At 37.4% G+C, this 24515-nt stretch overlaps 1 protein-coding gene across 2 annotated transcripts in view; it reads right to left on the reverse strand.

Moving 5' to 3' along the window:
- Window positions 1–1033: 1033 nt before the first annotated feature.
- The window catches only part of usp10.S (ubiquitin specific peptidase 10 S homeolog), a 38107-nt gene continuing 14625 nt past the window's right edge, over window positions 1034–24515 (reverse strand). For both annotated transcript variants that reach the window (XM_018259780.2, NM_001096824.1), the window contains 10 exon segments: window positions 21863–21954; window positions 21595–21704; window positions 20392–20447; window positions 20078–20181; window positions 19852–19951; window positions 17239–17416; window positions 14829–14994; window positions 7467–7611; window positions 3824–3889; window positions 1034–2487 (listed from right to left, as the gene is read on the reverse strand). In XM_018259780.2, coding sequence (XP_018115269.1) covers window positions 2300–2487; window positions 3824–3889; window positions 7467–7611; window positions 14829–14994; window positions 17239–17416; window positions 19852–19951; window positions 20078–20181; window positions 20392–20447; window positions 21595–21704; window positions 21863–21954 — 1205 coding nt within the window. In that variant the 3' untranslated portion in view covers window positions 1034–2299.

The raw sequence follows: 24515 nt of genomic DNA on the forward strand, positions 1-24515 counted from the left end.
GATGAAATCAAGATTGTTCTTTTTGGGTCTAGAGGCCACAGACAGTTTGTCAGACGACCCCCAAACACTGAATTTCTTGCCGATAGCTTGACTTCACATACAGTAGATGTCTTCTAATTGTAACAGTACTCACAGGTAACTTTAAACTTCCTTGATCTTCCTGGAGCAAATTGTTGGCTCAATCTTTGCCATTTGGCTATTCTTCTATCCATTTGAATGGTAGATTTCCGTTTTATTCCGTCTTTTGGGCTTAGGTTGCAATTTTAAAGGAGAACTAAACCCTAAAAATTAATATGGTTAAAAATGACGTATTTTATATAATGAACTTATTATACCAGCCTAAAGTTTCAGTTTCTCCATAGCAGTAATGATCCAGGACTTCACCATCTTGGAAAGGGTCTGTGACACTCACATGCTCAGTGGGCTCTGAGCAGCTGTTGAGAAGCTAAGCTTAGGGGTTGTAGCAAATTATCAAGCAGAAAATAGTTTGTCTGTAATATAAACTGATGCTACAAGGCTGATTATTAACTTCTGATGCTAGTTGCACTGGTTTCTGTGCTGCCATGAAGTAATTATCTGTATTAATTACTAACCAGCCCTATATTGTGACATTTATATTCTATGCGTACTGTTTATTGTGAGTGGGTCCCTAAGCTCAGAAAATGATAGGTTGATCAGCTAAAATAATCACAAATGCTTCAAAGGAGAACTAAAGCTTGACAAAAGAAGTAGCCTAGAACTGTTGTCCATTATTTTTTGGGCTTCTCTACCAGCCTAAGGCAACCATGACCCTTTAGTAGGGAAGATCTGTGTCTCCAAAGATGCCCCAGTAGCTCCCCATCTTCTTTTCTGCTGATTCACTGCACATGCTCTGTGCTGCTGTCAGATATCGTCAGATATTGTACATCGTTTGGTTATGCTTAATGCAAGGGGTCACTGCTCAGAACACTATGAATCTACTTCGGCAAAACAAAATGCTGATAAATACATTACAGACTGGATAGAACACACTAGACTTAAGAATAAAGAATCATTTTTAACCAACTGTGATTTTTATTGATGGGCGACAACTTTATACTCCTAAATATCACTAAACTGTGTACAATTAGGATTGCAACATTAGAGGAGTGCAAGACGGCAAACTTAAACAAAGCAGACCTATAGTATTATCAATCTCCATTGTTTAGCCCACAGCACTGTCATTTTGTTTTCTGGATCTGGCGTACACCGAAGGATAACGGCAATTTGAATTTAAAAGCAGTAAAGTTACAAATCACCCATCTATAATTCCTAACATTTCAAAATCATTTCATTTGTTTTTTTAAAGCCTTCTGCAATAGGCGCGATATGCTAATGTGTTCAGAGTCTTAATCCAGCAGCAGAGGTTAAAACAATTCACAATTAAACAACAGCGTTATTGTAATTATTCCTATGAGGCTTCCAGCAACATTGAATAAGCCTTTATTATTTTTGTTAAGCAAGAAACCCTTCAGAAAGTTGCAGGCTTTATTGTCTTTATTTTTTTTTTTTTTAATCAATGATCTGAAAAGCTGGGGGTGCAGGGGGCTGCAAAGAGAATGGCTAGTAGGAAAGAAGTGAAATCTGAAGCAAAGTGAATTTTTTTTTCACCAAAATTTACAGTAGATGCTGGTGCAATAGATCTTTGTCTAAGCCAGATGATGTGAAGACAGCCTAGACCAAAAATAAAGGAATCAAAGAAAGGGGAGGGGGATTGTGTTTGACATCACATTCCCATACTGATTGCCCAAATGAGTTATTTTGGAAACTATGAGGCAGTCAAAAGCTAAAAAGCATTTTTTATGTAAAATATTTTTATATAATAGACCTACTTCAGATTTTCTTGAACATTAGCCCAGCCTCTGCATTTCATTCCATATGGCCCTTCTACTGCCATTACAGCACAAAGCAGAGCAATGCTATGCAGTTATCCCTAAAAATGAGGGATTATCTTATTAGCAGTAACAAATACTTCCTTAGACTGAATTAGTTATTCATATAAATGATTTAAGCTTTGCTTAACCTCACGACAGAAGGCAAAGCAGCAGGGTTAGCTGCACAGGCCAGTCTGCTATCCAATGGGCTAGCAAAGCAATTTTGGTCTAAAGTTACCCACCTATTCTAAACTTTAAGGTAAAGAAGTGGGAGGAAAAACAAAGAGGGCAAATGGTACACATGAAAAAGAGCACAGGATAAAAAGGGGAAGTGAAAATGTGAGTTTTGTTCTATGAAGCAGGTAATTGCGCAGATGAGCGCACACACACACAGCATGGAGAGCGCTTCACAGCAGATCTACGCGGCGGTAATACAGGAGGTAGGCTGTACGCTCCACAGTCTGTTTCACCACCTGGTACTGGTTTATCACTTTGACAGTCTGGTCATCTATACGTAACCAGCCATTAAGACCAATCTGGAAGACATCTGTAGTGTAATGGCCGCCAGTTGCACTGTTTCCGTGGTGATAAACAACTGCAAAAAGAATTAAAATGGATTTATTTATTAAAAGGTTCATTTGCACAGCAATGTTAGACGACACAGCAATAAAGACTACAGCCTGTAATCTCCAGTAGAAAGTAGAGACTGTAATCTGTAGTTACTAAATCAAAGGCAAGATATTGGCTCCATTTAGGTCATGTGCAAATACTATATGATTATATCCTATTGGCGAGTGATGTGACTTGAGGTGAAGACTATGTCTTATCAAAAAGTGCCACCTGTCACAAAACTACTGACCCTGCATCTCCATGATTTCTCCTCTCCACCCAATTACTATTTTCTCTCACCCTGATCTCAATTATAAGGCATTACAGCCGCTGCTGTAGAGGCTCAGTCAATGATCTCTACCTTCTTTATAATAATAACAACAAAGCTAAGAAAATGTGGTGGGGAAGGTGTTACACTTACTGTTTAACAAGGAACACTGCAGCTAATCAAAGAAGGCTGCTTATTTGAACAGAATGGTAGCACGTAAGAAATAATTTAATTTCCTTAATTTAATTTCCTTAAGGACAAGAAGAGCCATACTGGTAAGTAGAAGATTTTCTTAAAGGGGTTATTCACAGTCACTTTTTTCAGTTCAGTTAGTTTCAGACAGTTCACCAAAAATAAAGACTTTTTCCAATTACTTTTGATTTTCTATGTGTGACTGCTTTTCTAATATTGAATTGCAAAGTGTAATTTTTCACCTTCTACAGCAGCTCCGGGGGGGTGGGTCGTCGACCCTGTAAACTGTTCTAAATGGATACATTTAGTTGATACATTTCTTATCTTTGTCCCTGCTGAGCAGAATCTCTGGGTTTCATTACAGGCCGCTGTTTTGATACAATAGTTGCTAATATTCCCACAGATACAGCTGAGAGATGTATCAACTAAATGTTGCAAAATTGTAAAAATTTAGAGTCTGCACCTGAATTACTGAGCTGCCAGACTCAAACACCAGAGACAGGGACATTAAACTTAGATTTTGAAAAAACGATAAATATAAATGGAAAGTGATTTAAAAAAAAAAATCTATTTTTGGGGAACAATCTGAAAACAATTGAACTGAAAAAGGTGCTTGGAAGGTGAACAACCCCTTTACAATATTCAGTTTTTACAAGAGAAATGCAAGTCCCCTCTGTTGGCATTTTCACACAATTCTCACTTCATTTGTGCAATTTTAAACAAGAGGAAAAAAAAAACAGGACTGTTAAAATACCACTAACCTCTGCATGGCTTGAACATGCCATAATCATAAGGGCTGAATGATTTAAAAATGATGTTCATTAATATTCAGTTTTTCAACCAAAAAGGAAGTTATATTCACCTGCAAAGAGCCTGTAGGTTCTTTGGCCTTTGAATATCTTGCTCTTAACTCCTGGAGAAAGCAGATCTATAAGAAAAAGTGATGAGCTTTAGACCATATTAAATTATTCAGTATTCTAATTACCCCTAACCCATCAATTGTGAAATGTTTTTTAGATTTAAGCCGACAGAACTAACTGGAAAGCATTAGAAAAATTATTTTGGTCCTGCTGTTTCTTTCATAGAATTTTAACATTTATTTAAAGTAGATCCACTGCTCGCAAACAAATGTTAATGCCAGTCACATAGTTGGGTGAAAAAATGTTGAAAGGGATACTGTCATGGGACACTGCAGCTAATCAAAGAAGCATCATGGCTGCTTATTTGAACAAAATGGTAGCATGTAAGAAATAATTTAATTTCCTTAAAGGGATCCTGTCATCGGAAAACATGTTTTTTTTTTTCAAAATTAATCAGTTAATAGTGCTGCTCCAGCAGAATTCTGCACTGAAATCCATTTCTCAAAAGAGCAAACACTTTTTTATATTCAATTTTGAAATCTAGACATTTTGTCAATTTCCCAGCTGCCCCTGGTCATGTGACTTGTGCCTGCACTTTAGGAGAGAATTGCTTTCTGGCAGGCTGCTGTTTTTCCTTCTCAATGTAACTGAATGTGTCTCAGTGAGACATGGGTTTTTACTATTGAGTGTTGTTCTTAGATCTACCAGGCAGCTGTTATCTTGTGTTAGGGAGCTGCTATCTGGTTACCTTCCCATTGTTCTTTTGTTTGGCTGATGGCGGGGAAAAGGGAGGGGGTGATATCACTCCAACTTGCAGTACAGCAGTAAAGAGTGATTGAAGTTTATCAGAGTACAAGTCACATGACTTGGGGTAGCTGGGAAATTGACAATATGTCTAGCCCCATGTCAGATTTCAAAATTAAATATAAAAAAATCTGTTTGCTCTTTTGAGAAACGAATTTCAGTGCAGAATTCTGCTGGAGCAGCACTATTAACTGATTGATTTTGAAAATGTTTTTTTTCCCCATGACAGTATCCCTTTAAGGACATAAACACAATGTTTCTCACATTTTCAATTTGTATCTGGTAATCCAGCACATACAAGTTTTGCTTCTTGGCAGATCTATTTAATAGGGCTATTCTATAGTTCTGTAAGGTCAGTAATTAGCATTTGAGTCTGCTTAAGGTTTCTTACAGACTAGCGTTTTTACCTGCGCTCCCCTGCGTTCTGGTTTCATGCGTTGAGCCGAAGGAGTAGCCACACTAAATTCTTTTCAATGGAGCTGTACTCACACAGACGCATGTAAGCATCGAACGCAGGAAAAATGCAACATGCTGTGTCCCAACCCGAGTTCGAATATTACATGCGTCTGTGTGAGTACAGCCACATTGAAAAGAATTCAGTGTGCCTACGCCTGAACGCATGAAACGGGAGCGCAGGTAAAAACACTCCCTGTTTTGCACTAAATTACTGTACTCTACAAAGCTTGTCTATTTGCTTTTTAAAATGAGGGCCCCCAAACTCCCATTTGAAACAATGGCAGCAACCATGGCTACATAGGGGCTTACTTATAATAAATATATATGAGCTTCTGAAGCAATGCCACAATTTGTACTAGTACATTATAATTAAATGCGTACAAACCCCATTTTACTTTTTGGTATTGCAGGTCTTTTAAGTCCTTGTAAATTAGACATTCTTGGCAGACTGCCCCACAGTAAGAAACTGTCCTAGAGAGATTAGATGTGGAAAGACCCAGACATACTAAAAGGCATAGCGTTTTGTTATGTGATCCCAAAATGTCCCAGTCTGTTTGAGTAACATCTTTAAATGATACCTTCATTGTAGCTACATGGCAGAAGGCAGCGCAAAGCAACATGGTTCAAAGTAATGCAAAACAATCAGTCCCAGAGAATAGCCTTTCAGAAAAACATTTCCAAACTATTCAAAAATAGAGAAGGAAAAAAAAAAATCGCCTCCTATTTGAAATACTAAGATGTTTACCAAAACCACCAATGTGTCTTTCCACAAAACCAAGGCACAAAAGAAAATGCATTTTGGCTATAGCAAGTCGTCACAGCAAAAGTTACAAGTCGTCAAGTGCAAAGTTACAAAGTTAACAACCTGCAGGTGTCCCATCCTTTACTTATTGTTTATTTCAGGTTCTTTTTCAACTTCAATTTTAATGTTTAAATTACCTTTTTAAATGTTATGCCTTAACTGACATAATGCATGCTAACACAATACAATATATACCCGTATGCTTGTACCATTATAATGTTAATTCAATAAATGGTTTAAGAAAAATCTTTAAAAAAAAAAAAACAAGAACTCGGAGCATATTTTCACTTAAAGGAAAACTATACCCCCAAAATGAACACTTAAGCAACAGATAGTTTACATCATATTAAGTGGCATATTAAAGAATCTTACCAAACTGGTCTATATATTTAAGTAAATATTGTCCTTATACATCTCTTAATTGGCTCATGTGACCTAACAAGTATGGTTTGTTGGTGTGCACTGTGAATCGTCCGATCCCAGGGGGCGGCCCGTATTTTTTAAAATGGCATATACTACTTGAAAAGTATATTATATTGAAAATGGCTTATTTACAAGAAACAGGGATTTACATATGAGCCGTTTTATGCAATATCTTTTTATAGAGACCTACATTGTTTGGGGAGATTTAGTTTTCCTTTAACATCATTGCAATGCCTATTCATTATGTAGAAGTATATGTATAACGAACCAGAACCATCATATATATATACTTTAGTAGCACAGCATCACTTGGGGGCCGATTCATCAATAGTCGAATATCGAGGGTTAATTAACCCTCGATATTCGACTGGGAACTAAAATCGTTCGACTTCGAATATCGAAGTCGAACGATTTTGCGCAAATCCTGCGATCGATCGATCGAAGGATTTTTCGTTCGATCGAACGATTAAATCCTTCGAATCGAACGATTCGAAGGATTTTAATCCAACGATCGAAGGAAAATCCTTCGATCAAAAAATCACAGGCAAGCCTATGGGGACCTTCCCCATAGGCTAACATTGACTTCGGTAGGTTTTATCTACCGAAGTAGGCGGTCGAAGTATTTTTTAAAGAGACAGTACTTCGATTATCGAATGGTCGAACGATTTTTACTTCGAATCGTTCGAATTCGATCGAATTTAACCAATTCGATGGTCGAAGTACCCAAAAAATACTTCGAAATTCGAATTTTTTTACATTCGAATTCTTCACTCGAATTTTGTAAATCTGCCCCCTAGTGTTTAAAAGATAAAGCGTTTTTTTTTTTTTTTAAAGAGCTGAAACAAAATGAGCGTTGAAGCGAGTATTTGCACCAATCCCATTTAGCCTCCCTGTTCTGGGCACTCTGAACACTAGAATGACTGAGTTATAATGGCATATTAAATAGACTAAAATAATGCAAAGTGGGCTTCAATGTAAATATTTTGCTCTATGGGGAAATGTCTGAGCAGAAAAAAGCAACCGAAACTCACGGAAGTATACACAGAAAGGAAAGTTCTGTGCACCTGCATCTGTTCTGTTTCTTTTCTATTGTTGCCTTTGAATGTAATATGCATAGAACTGGTTGATTATATAGTGAAATGAGCTCATCAACAACCTACCTTTACTAATTTCCAGATCCACTGGGTACTCTATGTTCTTGATAAGTTTCTGACATCCTCCGGTTTTCTCAAACACAAACCGTTTGAGGTGCAACACTAGCACAGGTGGGAGTTCTTCCAAGGTGACTCTTCGACAGATCTCCACCTAGAGGAATGTGGGAAAAAAAAAATCACATCTGTGAAGGATCTTTTAACTTAAAAAAACATGTTAAAGTAGATTTGAATCCCAAAGAATGACACTATTAGAAAGATACATCTGACTGTTATACAAGATCCCAGAAGAACTTTTATTACCCTATAAACATAATGTGCCATAAATAGTTTTGTATAATTTGACAAACTATGATTATCACTTAAAAGGCAAGCAGAACCACGCTACTCAATAGTAGATTCAGTTTAAAGTAACAGCAACATCAAAAAACAAAGTAATTAAAATATAATGCGGTATTACCCTGCACTGGTAAAACCAGTGTTCGCTTCAGAAACACTACTATTGTTTATATAAATAAGCTGCTGTGTAGCAATGGGGGCAGCCATTCAAAGGAGAAAAGGTTCAGGTTACACAGTAGATAAGCTCTGTAGAGCATAACGGTGTTATCTGTTATCCACCATTTATCCTGTGCCATATAGCCTTTTACAATTTCCACCATTGCTACACAGCAGTTTGTTTATATGAACTATAGTAGTGTTTCTGAAGCAAATAAATCAGTTTTACCAGTGCAGGGCAACACTACATTTTATTTTCATTACTTTAAAACTCATTTTTTAGTGTAAGTGTTCTTAGCATAAGACTAGATGTTTTGCCTGTGACTCATCATGCGAAGAACAGTTGCAGCGTATATGCAATGTCTGTCACTGCAAAATCTATGGCAAACACTGCACCTAATGCAAATGTAGCAGTGTAAAAAAGGCATCCATTCAAAATTGCTAAGCTGCCATAAGCATTTCTATGCGACGAAAGGAGTGACTATGCCCAGCCTTATAGAAGTCTAAGGCTTTTCTACTTAAACTTGCAGGTCCTGTCTTGGCTTAAGCAGGACATAAATGCCAAGATTTGTTCAGGCTGTTGGTTGCCAACCATGCTGCTTGAGCTTCTGGGCATATATGTCAGCTGTTGGATTTAAGTTGATCTCTTTAACCAAACGTTTCATGTACTAATATACCTTGTTGGCAAGTGCCTTGACAATATTATATACAATATTATATACATCAGTTTGTACGTATATATATGTATGTATATATATATATATATATATATATATATATATATATATATATATATATATATATATATATATATATATATGTATGTGTATATATATATATATGTATGTGTGTGTATATATATATGTATGTGTGTGTATATATATATATGTATGTGTGTGTATATATATATATATATATATATATATATATATATATATATATATATATATATATATATATATATATATATATATATATATATCCGTACAAACTGATGTGGAGCGGTATCCCATTCCGCGACTTAGTCCAAATAATGGACAAAACATATATCCAAACAAAGAAGTCCAGACTCCAATTGCAAGTAAAAAAGTCCTTTATGTGCAAAAAATTGCTGCAACGTTTCGAAGCTCCCGCTTCTTTGTCAAGCATCACATAACATCATGTCATCATTTCCTTTTTAAAGGTAACTAATTAACACACTCAACAGGTGAATTCAAGTCTCACAAGATTTAACCCTCGCTGTACTAACTACAATTAGCTAGTACAGGCAATAGTACATATTCAGCACTATAGACATCTTAACATTTTATATCATATAACATTATTGAGTCAATCATGATAGGGTCAGAAAAGAGTAACAGTATCTCCCTGTGTGCTAACATACAAAGTCCCTTTGCCCACCCCATATTCACAAAATTCATATTTACATAAATGCATACAAGTCGTATTCCCTATTGAGACCTCTAGGATGCAGTGTCTGTAATGCATGTATCCAAAATTTCTCCCTTCTTTGGAGTAACAAGAGTCTGTTGCCCCCCCCCCCCGACGTGGGGGGGCAACAGACTCTATCACCAAAAATCTCAGGCTCGCTGCAGTATGTCGTGCACATTGGAAGTGAAGTGGAACTGGTAATTTCACCATCTCTTTGCGTATAGTAGATTTATGTTGGCTGATCCTATCGCGGATCGGTTGTATGGTCTCACCAATATAGCCACATTCTCTTGCCCCTATAGCCACATTCCTTGATAAAGTTCTTGCCCCGTTTGTACCAATGGGTATGTCCTATATCAGAGATACCTCCCATTTTTTGCGTGCCATCCAGACATTGGAATAAGGTGAGGATCGGATTCTATTGGCAGCGTTTGATGTGAGCAGTTTGTACACATCGATACCCCACGATTTGGGGTTGAGAGCAGTGTATAAGGTGCTGGAGGGATCTGAGTATGAGAAACAACAGGTTGACTTTTTTATGGAACTACTGACGTTGGTTTTACAGAGGAATTATTTTCTTTTTCAGGACACCTTCTTTTTGCAGTTACAAGGGACGGCTATGGGATCTAACGTCGCCCCCACCTACGCCAATATATTTATGAATCAATTTGAGAGCGAGCATGTGTACGTACAGGATCTCTTCAAGGAGCATTGCGTCAAATGGTGGCGCTATATTGACGATTTAATGGTGGTTTGGAGGGGCGATGTTGGATCCCTGCAGACATTCAAGGCATACTTGGATGACTGTGTTCCATCTATTAAATTTACATTGGAGTACAGTGAGGAGTCTATAACGTTTTTAGACACTAGGGTATACAGGAAAGGAGGACATCTGTTTACTGATCTATTTGTGAAATCCACCGACCGCAATAATCTGTTGAGGTACTAAAGTGCACATCCAAGAGCTAATATCTCCTCTCTCCCCAGGTCACAATTTTTACGAGTCAGGAGGATAGTAACTGAGGAAGAGAAGTTGACCACCAGACTGGAAGATATGACCTCTAAATTTGTTGAGAGAGGGTACCCCAGTGAGATGTTGAGTCAGGAGGTGACACGGGTCCAAACGTTGGACCGCGGAGCAATTATTCAGGGGAAAACACAAGTGAAGCGAGAAGGGAAGCGTATTCCGTTTGTGCACACTTACCATCCTTATGTGCGTAAGGTACATCGTATAATACATAGACACTAGCCGTTGTTAAGGAGGGCATATCCGGATATTTCTGAGTTCTTGGAACCTCCACTTATGTCGTATAAACGACCACGCAGTCTGAGAGACAAGCTTGTTAAATCAGATTTGGGCACAGCGAAAGTGAGTCCACAGAGACTCTTGGCTCCACTTAGGAATGGCATGTACCCGTGTGGTAGATGCATTCAGTGTTCTAGTGTGATACGCACCAATGCCTTTTCGCATCCTTATACAGGAAGGAAGTTTGACATACAGGGTCACTTCACTTGTGATTCGGAGTATGTCGTGTATATGTTGAAGTGTCCATGTGGGCTGGCTTATATTGGTGAGACCATACAACCGATCCGCGATAGGATCAGCCAACATAAATCTACTATACGCAAAGAGATGGTGAAATTACCAGTTCCACTTCACTTCCAATGTGCACGACATACTGCAGCGAGCCTGAGATTTTTGGTGATAGAGTCTGTTGCCCCCCCACGTCGGGGGGGGGGGCAACAGACTCTTGTTACTCCAAAGAAGGGAGAAATTTTGGATACATGCATTACAGACACTGCATCCTAGAGGTCTCAATAGGAAATACGACTTGTATGCATTTATGTAAATATGAATTTTGTGAATATGGGGTGGGCAAAGGGACTTTGTATGTTAGCACACAGGGAGATACTGTTACTCTTTTCTGACCCTATCATGATTGACTCAATAATGTTATATGATATAAAATGTTAAGATGTCTATAGTGCTGAATATGTACTATTGCCTGTACTAGCTAATTGTAGTTAGTACAGCGAGGGTTAAATCTTGTGAGACTTGAATTCACCTGTTGAGTGTGTTAATTAGTTACCTTTAAAAAGGAAATGATGACATGATGTTATGTGATGCTTGACAAAGAAGCGGGAGCTTCGAAACGTTGCAGCAATTTTTTGCACATAAAGGACTTTTTTACTTGCAATTGGAGTCTGGACTTCTTTGTTTGGATCTATCTATCTATCTATCTATCTAGAAAGCATGCCTTCTAAAAGCCTAAAATTTAAATACACCTACTACTATAGGTTTTTTTCCGCTTGGAGATTATAAACCTTTACAACCTTGACCCTACCAATGTAGCCTTAACGCAGCAAAAAAAAAAAAAAAGTATACTTTTACAAATAGTTTAGACACCATGACTCAGACACTTGACAGCAAAGACAAGCAGGCCGACCGCAGACAAGCGGAATCTGTGGGCCAGGAAAAATCCATGTTAGTTTTCCAAGTGGTTGAGTGTATTATGCCTATGCAATATCTAAGGCAGGATCTAACCAAGTCTCAGTTCTGCAGAAGGAGCCAAGCAGATACTGTTAGACAGTAACATTCAGTAACCTCTGCCTTTTGCTTAGCAGGTTGAGATGAAGTGATCTGTTAACACTTTGTGCTCTTTCGTTTCATTTGATTGGAGGTGCTGGATTTATCTGATAAAAACACACACTGTTCCTTATAGGAAAACCTAACATATTTCTATGTCTGCCGATTTGATTTTTTTTTTTAGCAAGATAAAGGACTATAGCTATAATATACCTCCTATAGTGTAAAATAAGAATATAAGGATGAAGGCCAAGTACAGGTCATGGAACTCCAAAGATTTCTTATATCCTCATATTTTACAACAGGGGGATCATTATAAGCATCCTTATAATTCACAAAAGCCATGAATATCTTGTAAATGATATCCTTATAAACGGTGAGTTCTGATGTCATTTCTGTCATATGACTAACTGAAATTTGTGTATTATAATAAATAAAGTACCCCCAGTTGCAAAATGTGATGATATTATAAGTTACCGAGGAGTTCCATGACCTGTATAAAAACAGGTCATGGAACTCTGCCTTCGGCCTCGTGTTATTATATGGTCATGAAACTCCTCGGTAACTTATAATATCCTTATAATTTATAAGAGGGGGTACTTTACTCACTATATAATCTAAAAGATATTAATAGCTTGTGTATTAAAAAAATACAATACATAAAAGCCATGAACATCCTGTAAATGTATCCTTATAAATAGCTCGTAGTGATGTCATCAGATATAAACCAAGCTTAGTGATGTAATTTATCACGACTTTTAAATATTATAAAATTTGAGTATTATAACAAGGTACCCCTTGTTGCAAATGTATGCAACGCATCGCTGACTTATAATATCCTTATAGTGCGTACCTTATTCACATATTAATCACATATTATTAGGGATGCACCAAATCCAGGATTCGGTTTGGGATTTGGTCTATTTCAGTAGGATTCAGATTTGGCCGAATCCTTGTTCCCAACCAAACTGAATCCTAATTTACATATGCAAATTAGGGGCAGGGAGGGAAATTGCATGACTTTTTGTCACAAAACAAAGTAAAAAATGTTTCTCTTTCCCACCCCTAATTTGCCTATTAAAATTAGGATTTGGTTCGGTATTAAAATAGTGGATTCGGTGCATCCCTACATATTTATAAAATTATTATTCTTCCCTTTTGCAAACTCTTACTATTGCTTAAGTTCTACTAAATCTATTTATTTTAAAGTTTATGAATTAAAAAAGTAGGCAAGCACCCCAAAGAGTAGCATAGGAGTCTTGAATCTGTATACAAGCTATACAAGAGAATCATCATGCTAGGATTTTATTTCTAGTTCAGACATCAGAATAAACCAGACAGAGCCGCTAGTACATAAAATGAACACCCATTTTTTCCCCCTAAAGCCTTAATTGAATAGTGGGCTTCTGCAAATACCAAAAATAACAGGTTACCAACCAAAAGCTTTTATGCAAAAATCACACTAAGCTGGCCAGCATTCCTACTCCTACATAAGAGTCTTCAGACAGCTGAGAACAGGAATTGTGGCTGCTCCTTTGAAAAGATGAAACTTGCTATCGGTTGAAACGCTTACAGTGCCTGGTAGCAAAAAATTCCTACTTTCATTTCATGCACCTTTGAATACTATGGAAATTTTTATATCATGATCCCCAACTTCGTTGAATAACACAAAACTCAGTGTTTTTCCAAGTTCCAACTACTACAAATGAAATACTTTATCAAGATATGAATATTCCAAATATATTTGCCATAAATTTTTATTTAACTTATATTGTACCTGTAGTTATTTTTAAAACTGTCAATTACTTAAGATGAGCAGAATCATCAAGCGCTCTCGCTTAGTCTCCCTCTTTCAGTATGTCTACATGCAGGAGTAAAGTCATATTTTGATTGACAACTCAATTTTTCGTCTTTTATTTAAGCAAAAAAAGAGACCTACATAAAGAGACCAGTTGCTGAAAGGAGAAAGGGGTAACTTGATCTGATAAATTTTTTCAAGAGTTTATTTGGTTTTGAAAGAAAAAAATCAAATCAAATGGCAGATGTAGAATCATGAAATTTTCATTTTCATAATAGAACCCCTTTAAAGGGGTGGTTCACCTTTAAGTTAACTTATATTATAGAATGTCTAATTCTAAGCAACTTTTCAATTGGCCTTCAGTTTTTTTTTTTGTTTTTTTTTTATAGTTTTTGAATTATTTGCCTTCTTCTGACTCTTTCTAGCTTTCAAATTGGGGTCACTGACCCATCTAAAAAACAAATGCTCTGCAAGACTACATATGTATAGTTATTGCTACTTTTTATTACTCCCCTTTCTATTCAGATCCTCTCCTATTCATATCTCAGACTCTTATTCAATACCATGCATGGTTACTAGGGTAATTTGGACCCTAGCAACTAGATTGTTGAAATTGCAAACTGGTGAGCTGCTGAATAAAAAGCTAAATAGCTCAAAAACCACAGATAATAAAAAATGAAAACCAATGGCAAACTGTCTCAGAATATCACTCTCTATATCATACTAAAAGTTATCTCAAAGGTGAACTACTCTTTAAATGTAAAAATTGTAAAGACTAAAATTGCAAGGGTATATAACCAAAACCACACAGGCCAGTGCACCTGCCAAGCAATGGGGACAAATACCACATGGGTGATCTGTTTTCTCATTTTAATTTGTCCATTGTCCAAACCGTATGATTATCTGGTTGATTATGCTTTTCTTTGCTAAAAACCGCCAAAGTAGCTGTATATTTTTTAGTATTAAAATACTGCATTTGCTACAATATGGTCTAAGGAAAAAAAATGCAGGCTTAAAAAGAATTGGCTTTCTCAAGAAAGGTAAGGTAAGGAGGACATACCTCTTGTTTTGTTTTGGTGGTGTAGCCCTGGACAGACTCTCTAGCCACTAGGCTCTCAAGTGCATCTTGGACAGTGCGGATCTTTTCAGATTGGATATCCAGTTGCAGAGTAAAAAATGGCTGAAGAGTGGCAGATTCTTTGGAGCTCTGCTGGTACACAACAGATCTATGAAATGCAGAAAATATGAATTAGTAAACTGACCATTAAAACTACAAAGTATTGTTTGTAAAAGACTAACATTTGCAATCCTACCCACTGCATCTTAGCACAAACACATATGCTAAATGCTTGCTTGGAAAACGCTGTGCACATGAAATCATATATATTGCAATGAATAATTTATAATAAAGCACGTATACAGTACGGGACCTAAAACCTGTAAATCTTGGGAGCAGGGCATTTCTATGTAAGTGAGCTTTCCATAACAAAGCCTACATATTAAATGGTAGTTAGTTGACATATCTAAATGCGGCCAAAGTGCACTAAGTTGATGGGTCAGATCCCTGTAAAGCAGAGGTACGGGCCCATAAAGTGGGGCTTATAGATTATGTGATTTATGTCCCCGACACATTAGGCTGGGCTGATTAAACAGAGTCGGTGAGCTGAGGACTCTGCTACTGGAATTGATAAGCTGAGTGATTCATATACTGTAAGATCAACTATATTCTTCTAATAAATCAATGGTTTTACACTATGGGAGTGCACCCCTCTCTTCTACTTATATTGGGGGACATATGCAGAGTTAAGTGATGCACACAGGCCATGAACAAATAAAGAAGTTTCATGAGACAAGCTAATGAAAACTAAGAGCATTGAGCACTGTATTTGGTGCATCTCATAAATAAGTGGGAGCATTTAAAAATGTGCTTACAAGCAACAATGTTTTTCAGCTACACAGAACTAAAAAAATATCTTTAATAAATAGCATACTTGCACAGTTTCTTCTGGGAATTGTGCAGTTCAGCAAATTGCTAACCAAAACTAAACCAGCACTTTCCAAAGAAAAAAATGTCAAAGGAAGAAAGTGATTTTCAGTCTGCGATTTCTGTCACCACTTCAGTTGTCTGTATCGGCTGCTGGGCAGTATATAGGAATTGTGGCATGAGTAAGCCTGCACATGTTTACACACCACCCAGTTTACTCAGACACCAAACGTGGGTTGCCTCATAAGTGAAATAACAGAACATCTGACTTAGCATTTAGGGCAAATATTAGTTTTTACTTAAGTCTAATGCAATTATAAGTGTTAAACTGCAAGCGTCTATAAAATTTTGGGGTGATTTACCTTTAGGTTAACTTTTAGTATGTTATAGAATGGCCAATTCTAAGCATCCTTTCAATTGGTCATTATTTTTTATAGGTTTTTTTTTCATTATTTGCCTTCTCCTTGTGACTCTTTCAGCTTTCAAATAGGGATCACTGACCCATTTAAAAAAACAAATGCTCTGTAAGGCTACACATTTATTGCTGCTTTTTATTACTCATTTTTCTATTCAGGCCTCTCCTATTCATATTCCAGTCTCTCAATAAATCAATGCATGGTTGCTAGGATAATTTGGACCCTAGCAACCAGATGGGTGAAATTGCAAACTGGAGAGCTGCTGAATAAAAAAGCTAAATAACTCAAAAACAACAAATAAATGAAAACCAATTGTAAATTGTATCATGGGTCAAGAGAAAACTGCACTGATTATTATCCCCAGGTACTTTTACATCAGCAGTTCAAAGATAAAAATAATATTGAGAATATTGTAGCTTTGTAAGGTCAGGAATTTAATTTCACATCATAAGTTTAAAAGATGGTTCCTACACACCTCTGGTTAGGAGTTTTTAAACACGAATGAAAGAACATAGATAAGTTGTTGCTGTTGTGCTGTTAAATCTTGGGGTGAACCTCTGAGATTAGAAACTAGCTATTCATTAGTCGTTAGGTACAAGCCCTGTATATCCAGTAGTTACATATTTGGTCTGAGAACAGTTTTGTTATCCTTTCTACCCAAAGAACTCATAAGTAGCTCACATTAGGTGAAGGTTCACAAGTATATTATCCCTGCTTCTAGACAACCAGCAGTAAAAATTAAAAAAAAACACAATCAGGTATGGATCCAAAATGCACAAGCCTAGGGCTCATTATACACAATTATATTCATTGTGGGTGTCTAAAAATTGGATCCCCTCTGTGAATATGAACATATTTTTACGTAAAAATAAACTAAATATTGACTCTTTCCCCCATATGTAATAAAAGGCACTAAGTTTGCCCAGGAGCAGTAACCCAAAGCAACCAATAAGATATTTGCTTTAAAACATGTGACCAGTAAATGCTACCTGGTTGCTATTGGTTACGGCACTTGGGTAAACTTACTGCCTTTTATGACATAACCCCATTTATGTGGTAAATCCTTGTACCTCATATGTCCTCCAAATATATCTGTTATAGGAGTCTGAACAAAGTCTGCTTGACGTGTCACTGATGACTTGTTGCGAGGCCCCACTTGTTCCCATTCCTCATCACTGCCTTCTTGTTCCTCTTTGTTAACTTCTTCTGTTGCAAACACAGGATCTGGGCCATTGTTAATGTGGATTTCTAAAAGAAACAAAAAAAAAAAGAAAAGTTTTTGGATATTTAAGAAGGTTCACTCTAGTATTAATTTTAGCCAGCAGATTCTGGATAGCTCAAGTTTTCCTGGAATCAAATCAATTATCCTTATCTGCAGAATAGGAATGGATTCTAGATTTCCAGTAGGATTTCAACATTTATATTTTTCTTGGGCAATCTTATAATTGGAGTGGTTGTTCTATGAAATATTGCCTACTTGCAATAAAGAAAAATATTTATTTGATAAGCCTATTGGAACCTACTCCAAGTTGTGCTCTATAAAATAAGGTGGTTGGCAAAGAAGGTGCCATTCTGAGGAACAAAGGGCTCAACACGGTTTGAATCACGGTGGGTGGAGTTTTTTTTTAGTCGACAAGTGGGATGTAGGAAAGGAATATCACTTCCTTGTTATCAACATAACCACAGCTATGCTTTAAAAATGGAAGGAACCAGGGAAATGAAGAAAAGACCAAAATCCCCACTACAAGTCTAATCATAGACAAGAAAACCATAAATAGAAAGACAGACATTAAGTAAATAAGCAGACAAGCCAGTAAAGCAGCTAATGTTATATGCACCAAATAGTTTTAAAAGGGATACTGCAATAGGGGAACATGTTTTAAAATGCATCAATTATTAGTTTCACACACACACAAATGTGTACTGAAAGTTTTTAGTGTATTTCAACTTAAGTCATTTAAGTATTTTCCAGGATTCAACCTACTGAATTGTACTTTGGTAAGCGGCAGTCTCTTTGCTGCTCTGCAAATTGAGCCAATAACCCTCCAGCCTGGCTACAGAACAGACAAACTACAAGATAACATCTCTCTCTCTAAGCACTCAGCTGCCTGAACTGATAGCAGCTCCTTTTGACACTGCCACTGCTCTGCTTCAGACTAAGAGCATATGCTGATGGGAGAAACCATATTTTAGCAAGTGGAGAAACAGAGTGGATTGCCTGTGCCGCTTCCCAGTTTAAAGGCTAATGCACTGGGGGGGGGGACGGTCCCTGTCCAGAGAAAAAGAGAGGTGATCAAAACCTGTGCCTGTCAACACTAGATAATATAAAATGAAAAGTTCCATGGCTGAGAAACTTGAAGCAGTAAAAGAAGGATCTCTACAACAATGTCTTGTCTACCTTAGCCTTAAAGGGGAAGGAAACCTAGTCGGCGCAAACCCCCACCCCCCCTCCCATTTGTTGCCCGCTCTCCCTCCTCCCCCCTGGCCTACCTGTCCCGCTGGGCAAATGCCCCTAACTTGTTACTTACCCTTCTGCGCAGGTCCAGTCCAGGGAGTTCACAGACGACATCTTCTTCCACGCGATCTTCTTCCTGCTGTGAACGGTGTTTTGGCACATGCGCAGTAGGATCATTTTGCCGGTACGGATCTACTGCGAAAGCGCCAAAAGTCACGCGCATGCGCAGTGGATCACAGCAGGAAGATCGCGTGGAAGAAGATGTCGTCTGTGAACTCCCTGGACTGGACCTGCGCAGAAGGGTAAGTAACAAGTTAGGGGCATTTGCCCAGCGGACGGGTAGGCCAGGGGGGAGGAGGGAGGGTGGGGGGTTTGCGCCGACTAGGTTTCCTTCCCCTTTAATGGAAACTCCCTAAAACTGTCTTGCATCACAAAAATGGGGGCCCTGATGTCCATCCCCATGCCACAGTTACACAATTAAATGGTGAAGAGAACAGGGGGAATGTGTGGAGACCAATGACATCTAGTAAGTGCTGAATGGAAAGTGAAACTAATTGTCTGGCATAGAGAAAGGGCAGGCCATATTTGATTGACAACTGATATTTTTAATACGTTTACAACAGCTATGAATGCTTAAATAAAAAAAAAAATTTTGGTTTCATATTTCATTTTAAAAGGACATTTATTATACAGCTTTTTATGTCTGGCTGACAAAAAAATGTTCTTTTATGTGTTTTCAGGTTTTGAATTGCCTGTAGTTGCGGTTTGAGGTTATTTCAATTTACAATAGGTCATGAGTAGTTTCAGGCATGTTCTCGTCCAGCTAAAAAGACACTGTCGAAAAACTCTCCCATACATTAAGAGCTTCAGACTCTCGATATTATAGACACTATCTCCACAACCTAAATACATTATAGGGAGAAAGGCAGAATGTACTGGCACCCCAAACAATTAAATAGAGAGGCAGTGGGAGCATCAGAAATGTTATAAACATGAAGAGGTGATAAAAACCATACACCCATGTTTCCAAAAAGAAGGTAACCTGTAGATTTCAGTATTGTACAGGTCCAAATTAGCTTGCAGGATACTGTTTTGGCTGTTTCAAGCACAGGATCATGCATACCCTGCCCACAAAATCATTAAAATGCATACGCGTCTGCCCTGGGACTAGATCCAAATACAGTAAAATGGCAAACAGTAAAAAATATACAACAAAAAAATGTCATACTGTCATTTTGGGGCAAAAGAAGCTTCTTGAGAGCTAGCATCTCTTCATGTAACCCGTTTAAAATAAATCCAAGGTACTCTTCTGCATCTTCCTGACGGCCCTTAAAAAAATAAAATATATATTCATTAAATATCCTCTTACCACTGTCTTTTAAAGAGGTACCTGGTTTCAACTTGTAGCTTGAGATTACGATATTTTGTGGAGAATTGGATTTTGAACATCTTACCTTTTCTGAAAGACTTGATTTGAAAACAGTAAGTAAGCGGTAAATGTATGCTGGTTCAAACGGAGCACCTGGACGTATATCCCTTACAACTTTCTCACCAGGAGCTGAGGGTTTAAAAAAACAAAAACAAATATAAATGCATTAAGCCTTTATCAGTGCACAACTGACACACACACCAAATTACAGCTGTGGGCTTTCTAAAATGAAGCCCACTCAAAGTGCAGTTAAGTATATTTAAGATGTATACCTAGTTAGTATTCATATCTTAAGAAATAATATTCTTCTATAAAAGTACACCCTACATTCCAACAAACCTTGTTTTGCTTTTGGGAGTATTGGCATGTTTGTGAACTCATTCATTAAACGTACACTGAAAAACAAAACGGTTTCTTTGTTAGGTCCTAATAACGTTTAGTAAAGTGTTAACATTTTCGCTGTTGCTCACAGACAATGTAGACAGACATTTTTCAGAATACTTTCTAAACAGGCCCAAGTCTTAACTCTAGATTGGTACAATTATTTCAAAAATCCAGCTGAACAAGATGCACATTTCACCTCTGCACACTCCATTCACCTTTATGTAAGCACTGCTGCTCTGTTGCCACAGCAGGGCAATCTCCTTAGCCATTACAAACTGCAGATCCTTTAGTAGTCAAAAAATTATAAATCAGTCACTTTCTAAAAGTATGTCAGGAATAGGTACATTTACAGTTTCCACTTAATTGCAAAGTTGAATAAATGGTTTATATACACAAAAAGCTAATTGCTACTTAAAGGGATTCTGATGTTGTTTTTATTTCTAAATTACACTGTTTGCACTGCAAATTCACTTTACAATATAAAATTTAATTCCTGAACCAGCAAGTGTATTTTTTTTGTTGTTGTAATATTGACATGTAAGCAGTTATCTCAGGTAATTTTGCCTGGTCATGTGCTTTCAGAAAGAGACAGCACTTTAGGGTGGAACAGCTTTCTCCTACTTAATGTAACTGAATGTGTCGCAGTGGGACCTGGATTTTACTACGGAGTGCTGTTCTTAGATCTACCAGCTGTTATCTTGTGTTAGGCGCTTATCTGATTACCTTCCCATTGTTCTGTTGTTAAGCTGCTGGGGGGTGAAATCACTCATTACAGCAGTTAAGAGTGACTGAAGTTTATCAGAGCACAAGTCACATGACGGAGGGCGTCTGTGAATGTGACAATATATCTAGCCCCAGAATTCAAAATTAAATAAAAAAACATCGGTTTGCTCTTTTGAGAAAAGGATTTGAGAGCACAATTCTGCTGGAGCAGCACTATTAACGAATGCATTTTTAAAAATTTTCCCATGACTGTATCCCTTTAAAAAGCAAGCAAAAGCAAATGGTATAAATTGTATTAAAACCACAGTTCTGGTGTATATACTCCCTTTAGAAACGTGATTTGGCTGTTGTAAACATGAACACACGTGGAATCTGTGACAGATTGCAAAAAATCCACAATGGTCTAGTTAGTACATGGCAGACAGGAATACTTACAAACTGTCGATCATTGGAGTAGATGTACATGGCTTCTGAGCTTTAGTATATACTGGAATGGACTTCATAAGGTGATACATGGGAGGACAGGCCACCAGAGCCTGCAATGTCTAAACATGCAGTTAAGAAACTAAACCAATAATTATCTAGCATTGCAGAAAATAAATTCTCTATGAGAAAGATGGCCAGCTAGCACATATTTGCACAAAACTGTATTACAGCACTGACACTTTTCTTCACAGATAAGATATGTCAAACATAAGGATACAGCATTAATATAGCACCAGTTTCCTTTGTTAATTAATCCTCGTGGCTGTAACGAAACAGGTTTGTGAACAAGTTTGACTTCCTCCAAGAGTTCTGTAAAGTTAAGAAAGCAAGAGAAACAAAAAGTGAAAATCTTTAGCTCTGAAGAATGTAAAACAAACAAAACAGTAAATCCCATTAGGATTCAACCTTGTTCTCCAACAGGAAAAGGCTCAGCTTTAGTTATAATGGTGTGCTGGAAACTCATTAAGTGGTTATATAGCAGTTAGCTTCTGTAATCTCTAAACAGCTCATAGCATTTATTTTACTGATTATTAAATGGGTAGTTCAGCTTTAAATAAACTTTATGATGTAGAATGATATTCTGACTATTTGCATTTAGTCTTAATATTGTCTGTTTGTGTGGTTTTTGAATTACTTAAGATTCTCTTAAAGCAGTTCAAGTTCAGCCGTTGCCTGGTTTCTAAAATCCAGTTTACCCTAGAAACCAGGCAGTGGATTGAATGAAAGACTGTGCACACAGACAGATTCGGGTAGATTAGTCGCGCGGCAATAAATCTCCTCTTTGGGGCGACTTTTCTCCCTGAACTGCCTCCCCGCCGGCTAAAATATAAATCTATTCATTTTCCGAAGTCACACGAAGTTGCCTCACGAGGAAACATAGGGGCACTTTGGAAAACGAATTGCTCCGAGTGCCATCCCGCCAGCGATTCACAGTCTAGCTGGCGGGAAGGCAGTGGAAGCCATTCAGGGAGATTAGTCGCGGGTGACTAATCTCCCCGAATTCCAGCGTGTCTCTGCCCTAAAGTCGTTTTTTCCGAGATCCAGATGTTGCAAAGATGAATAGTCAATCACCAATTTTAACATTGTTATATTATGTTTTATATAAGTCGCCCCAAAGAAGAGATTTGTCGCTGAGTGACTAATCTCCCCAAATCTGCCTGTGTGCCCTGACCCTCAACGTACTGAAAGTTAACAGTCTCCTATTTATTGTTCAGTCCTAAGCAACATTTCAACTTGATATATTCATTTTTGACTTATTTTTCTTCCACTTCTGTTAAAATTTTCAAGAAAAATAAGCCACTGAATCAAAGGCATTAGCTAATTATTTCCGTTGTATAATTGGTCTTAGAGCACACAACACTGCAGCTATGTGCTAACTACATCTCCCATTATCCTCATCTCGTATCTAGGTGCAGCTTACTACTTTCCAACTAGCATAAAATTACAGTTATGTATCTTTTAATCCACCAAACCCAATTAATATAAATGCTTTCCGTAAAGTCAGCCATTTTTATCAGGCACTGTTGTACTCTGGAGAGAATTTGCCAAGGCCAGTTTAAAATCAAAACCTAAAGGGAAAATAATAAGGTCAAGCACCATGGCAAATGCTGTATTACTAAGCTGACATAAGTAAACATTTCGGGTAGTCCTAACTTATCAGAAATAGAATATTTTCTAAAGTGGAGAAAAACTTTGTGATTGGAACAGACAAATGTCAGTCTTTGCAGAGAATGTACCAATTATGATCTGTTCATAACAGATATTGCATGAGCCCCTACTTCATTCTGTTTATTTGGTTTACAGGCTAATCAAACAGATCTTGCCTGGGACTTGTAGCAGGAGTGTTCCTTAGTTCACATGTTAGGCAGTAATATCAAACTGCTGGATCTAGACGTGTGAGGTCTGTAAGAGAGCCAGTGTTTACCTCTGTTTAATTAATAAGCTGCAATGTCTGGTTTAATAAAACTCCTCTTTCACACCCACTTCTGCTCTAGATCACCAGTGTCTTGGTGGTGCTGACATTGACTTTCCACTTCTATGCATCCTGCATTCAGACACCTGTGAGTCTTGCAGCTCACAGTTTCCCCCCAATCAGAATAGCAAGTGGAGTGCCACTGACTGCATTAAGAAATGATAGGGAAATCAGGCAGCAGTGGAAAGGGAATGTTAACCTAAAGAAAAATATACTGTCTAAAGAGAAACTCTCTATTGGCGAAAAACAAGCACTTGCTGGGGATTTACGTGCAAGTTAGTGGGGTCATTTATAGGCAATCTAGCACCAAATTTTTGGTACTACATATAAATGCAGTGATCAAAGATTCCCAAATTCTCAAGTGGGAAGAGTTACTTTTAGTAATATTCAAAAAACACATTCTTTGCATTTCATATCACTTTTAAAAGAGAGACAGAGAAAGCAACTAACATTCTTTATTTTATTCAACCCCCGCCAAACAGAATATCAGTATTAAAGAGGTGCGAACAATAATACACACGTGATGCACCAATGCTGGTCCTAGGCCAAAAGCATTGAGACGTTGCAGTCAAATGTGTACCTGTAAGGCACGGTTATTGTCAATTTACCATGAAAACAAACAGTATATAAGTGTAAAATGTTCTGTTGGGACCAATTTCAACTTTCTTCATCAAACTTTACAAAAATACTATTGCAAAGTATGAGACTCACATGCATATTTTGTAAATGTTAATCTATTAAGACAAACTCACGCTATTTCATGTTTTTTACTTTAAATATTATATGTTGCTAGCACTCCCTCTAGTGGTCTAACAACATAGCACACTTCACATTTACTAAAAGGATGTTCATGCATTGTATAAAGTGCTAAGAAAAAAACATTGCATACAACAAACAA

The sequence above is a fragment of the Xenopus laevis genome, chromosome 4S (genome assembly GCF_017654675.1).
Source record: "Xenopus laevis strain J_2021 chromosome 4S, Xenopus_laevis_v10.1, whole genome shotgun sequence".
Lineage (NCBI taxonomy): Eukaryota > Metazoa > Chordata > Amphibia > Anura > Pipidae > Xenopus > Xenopus laevis.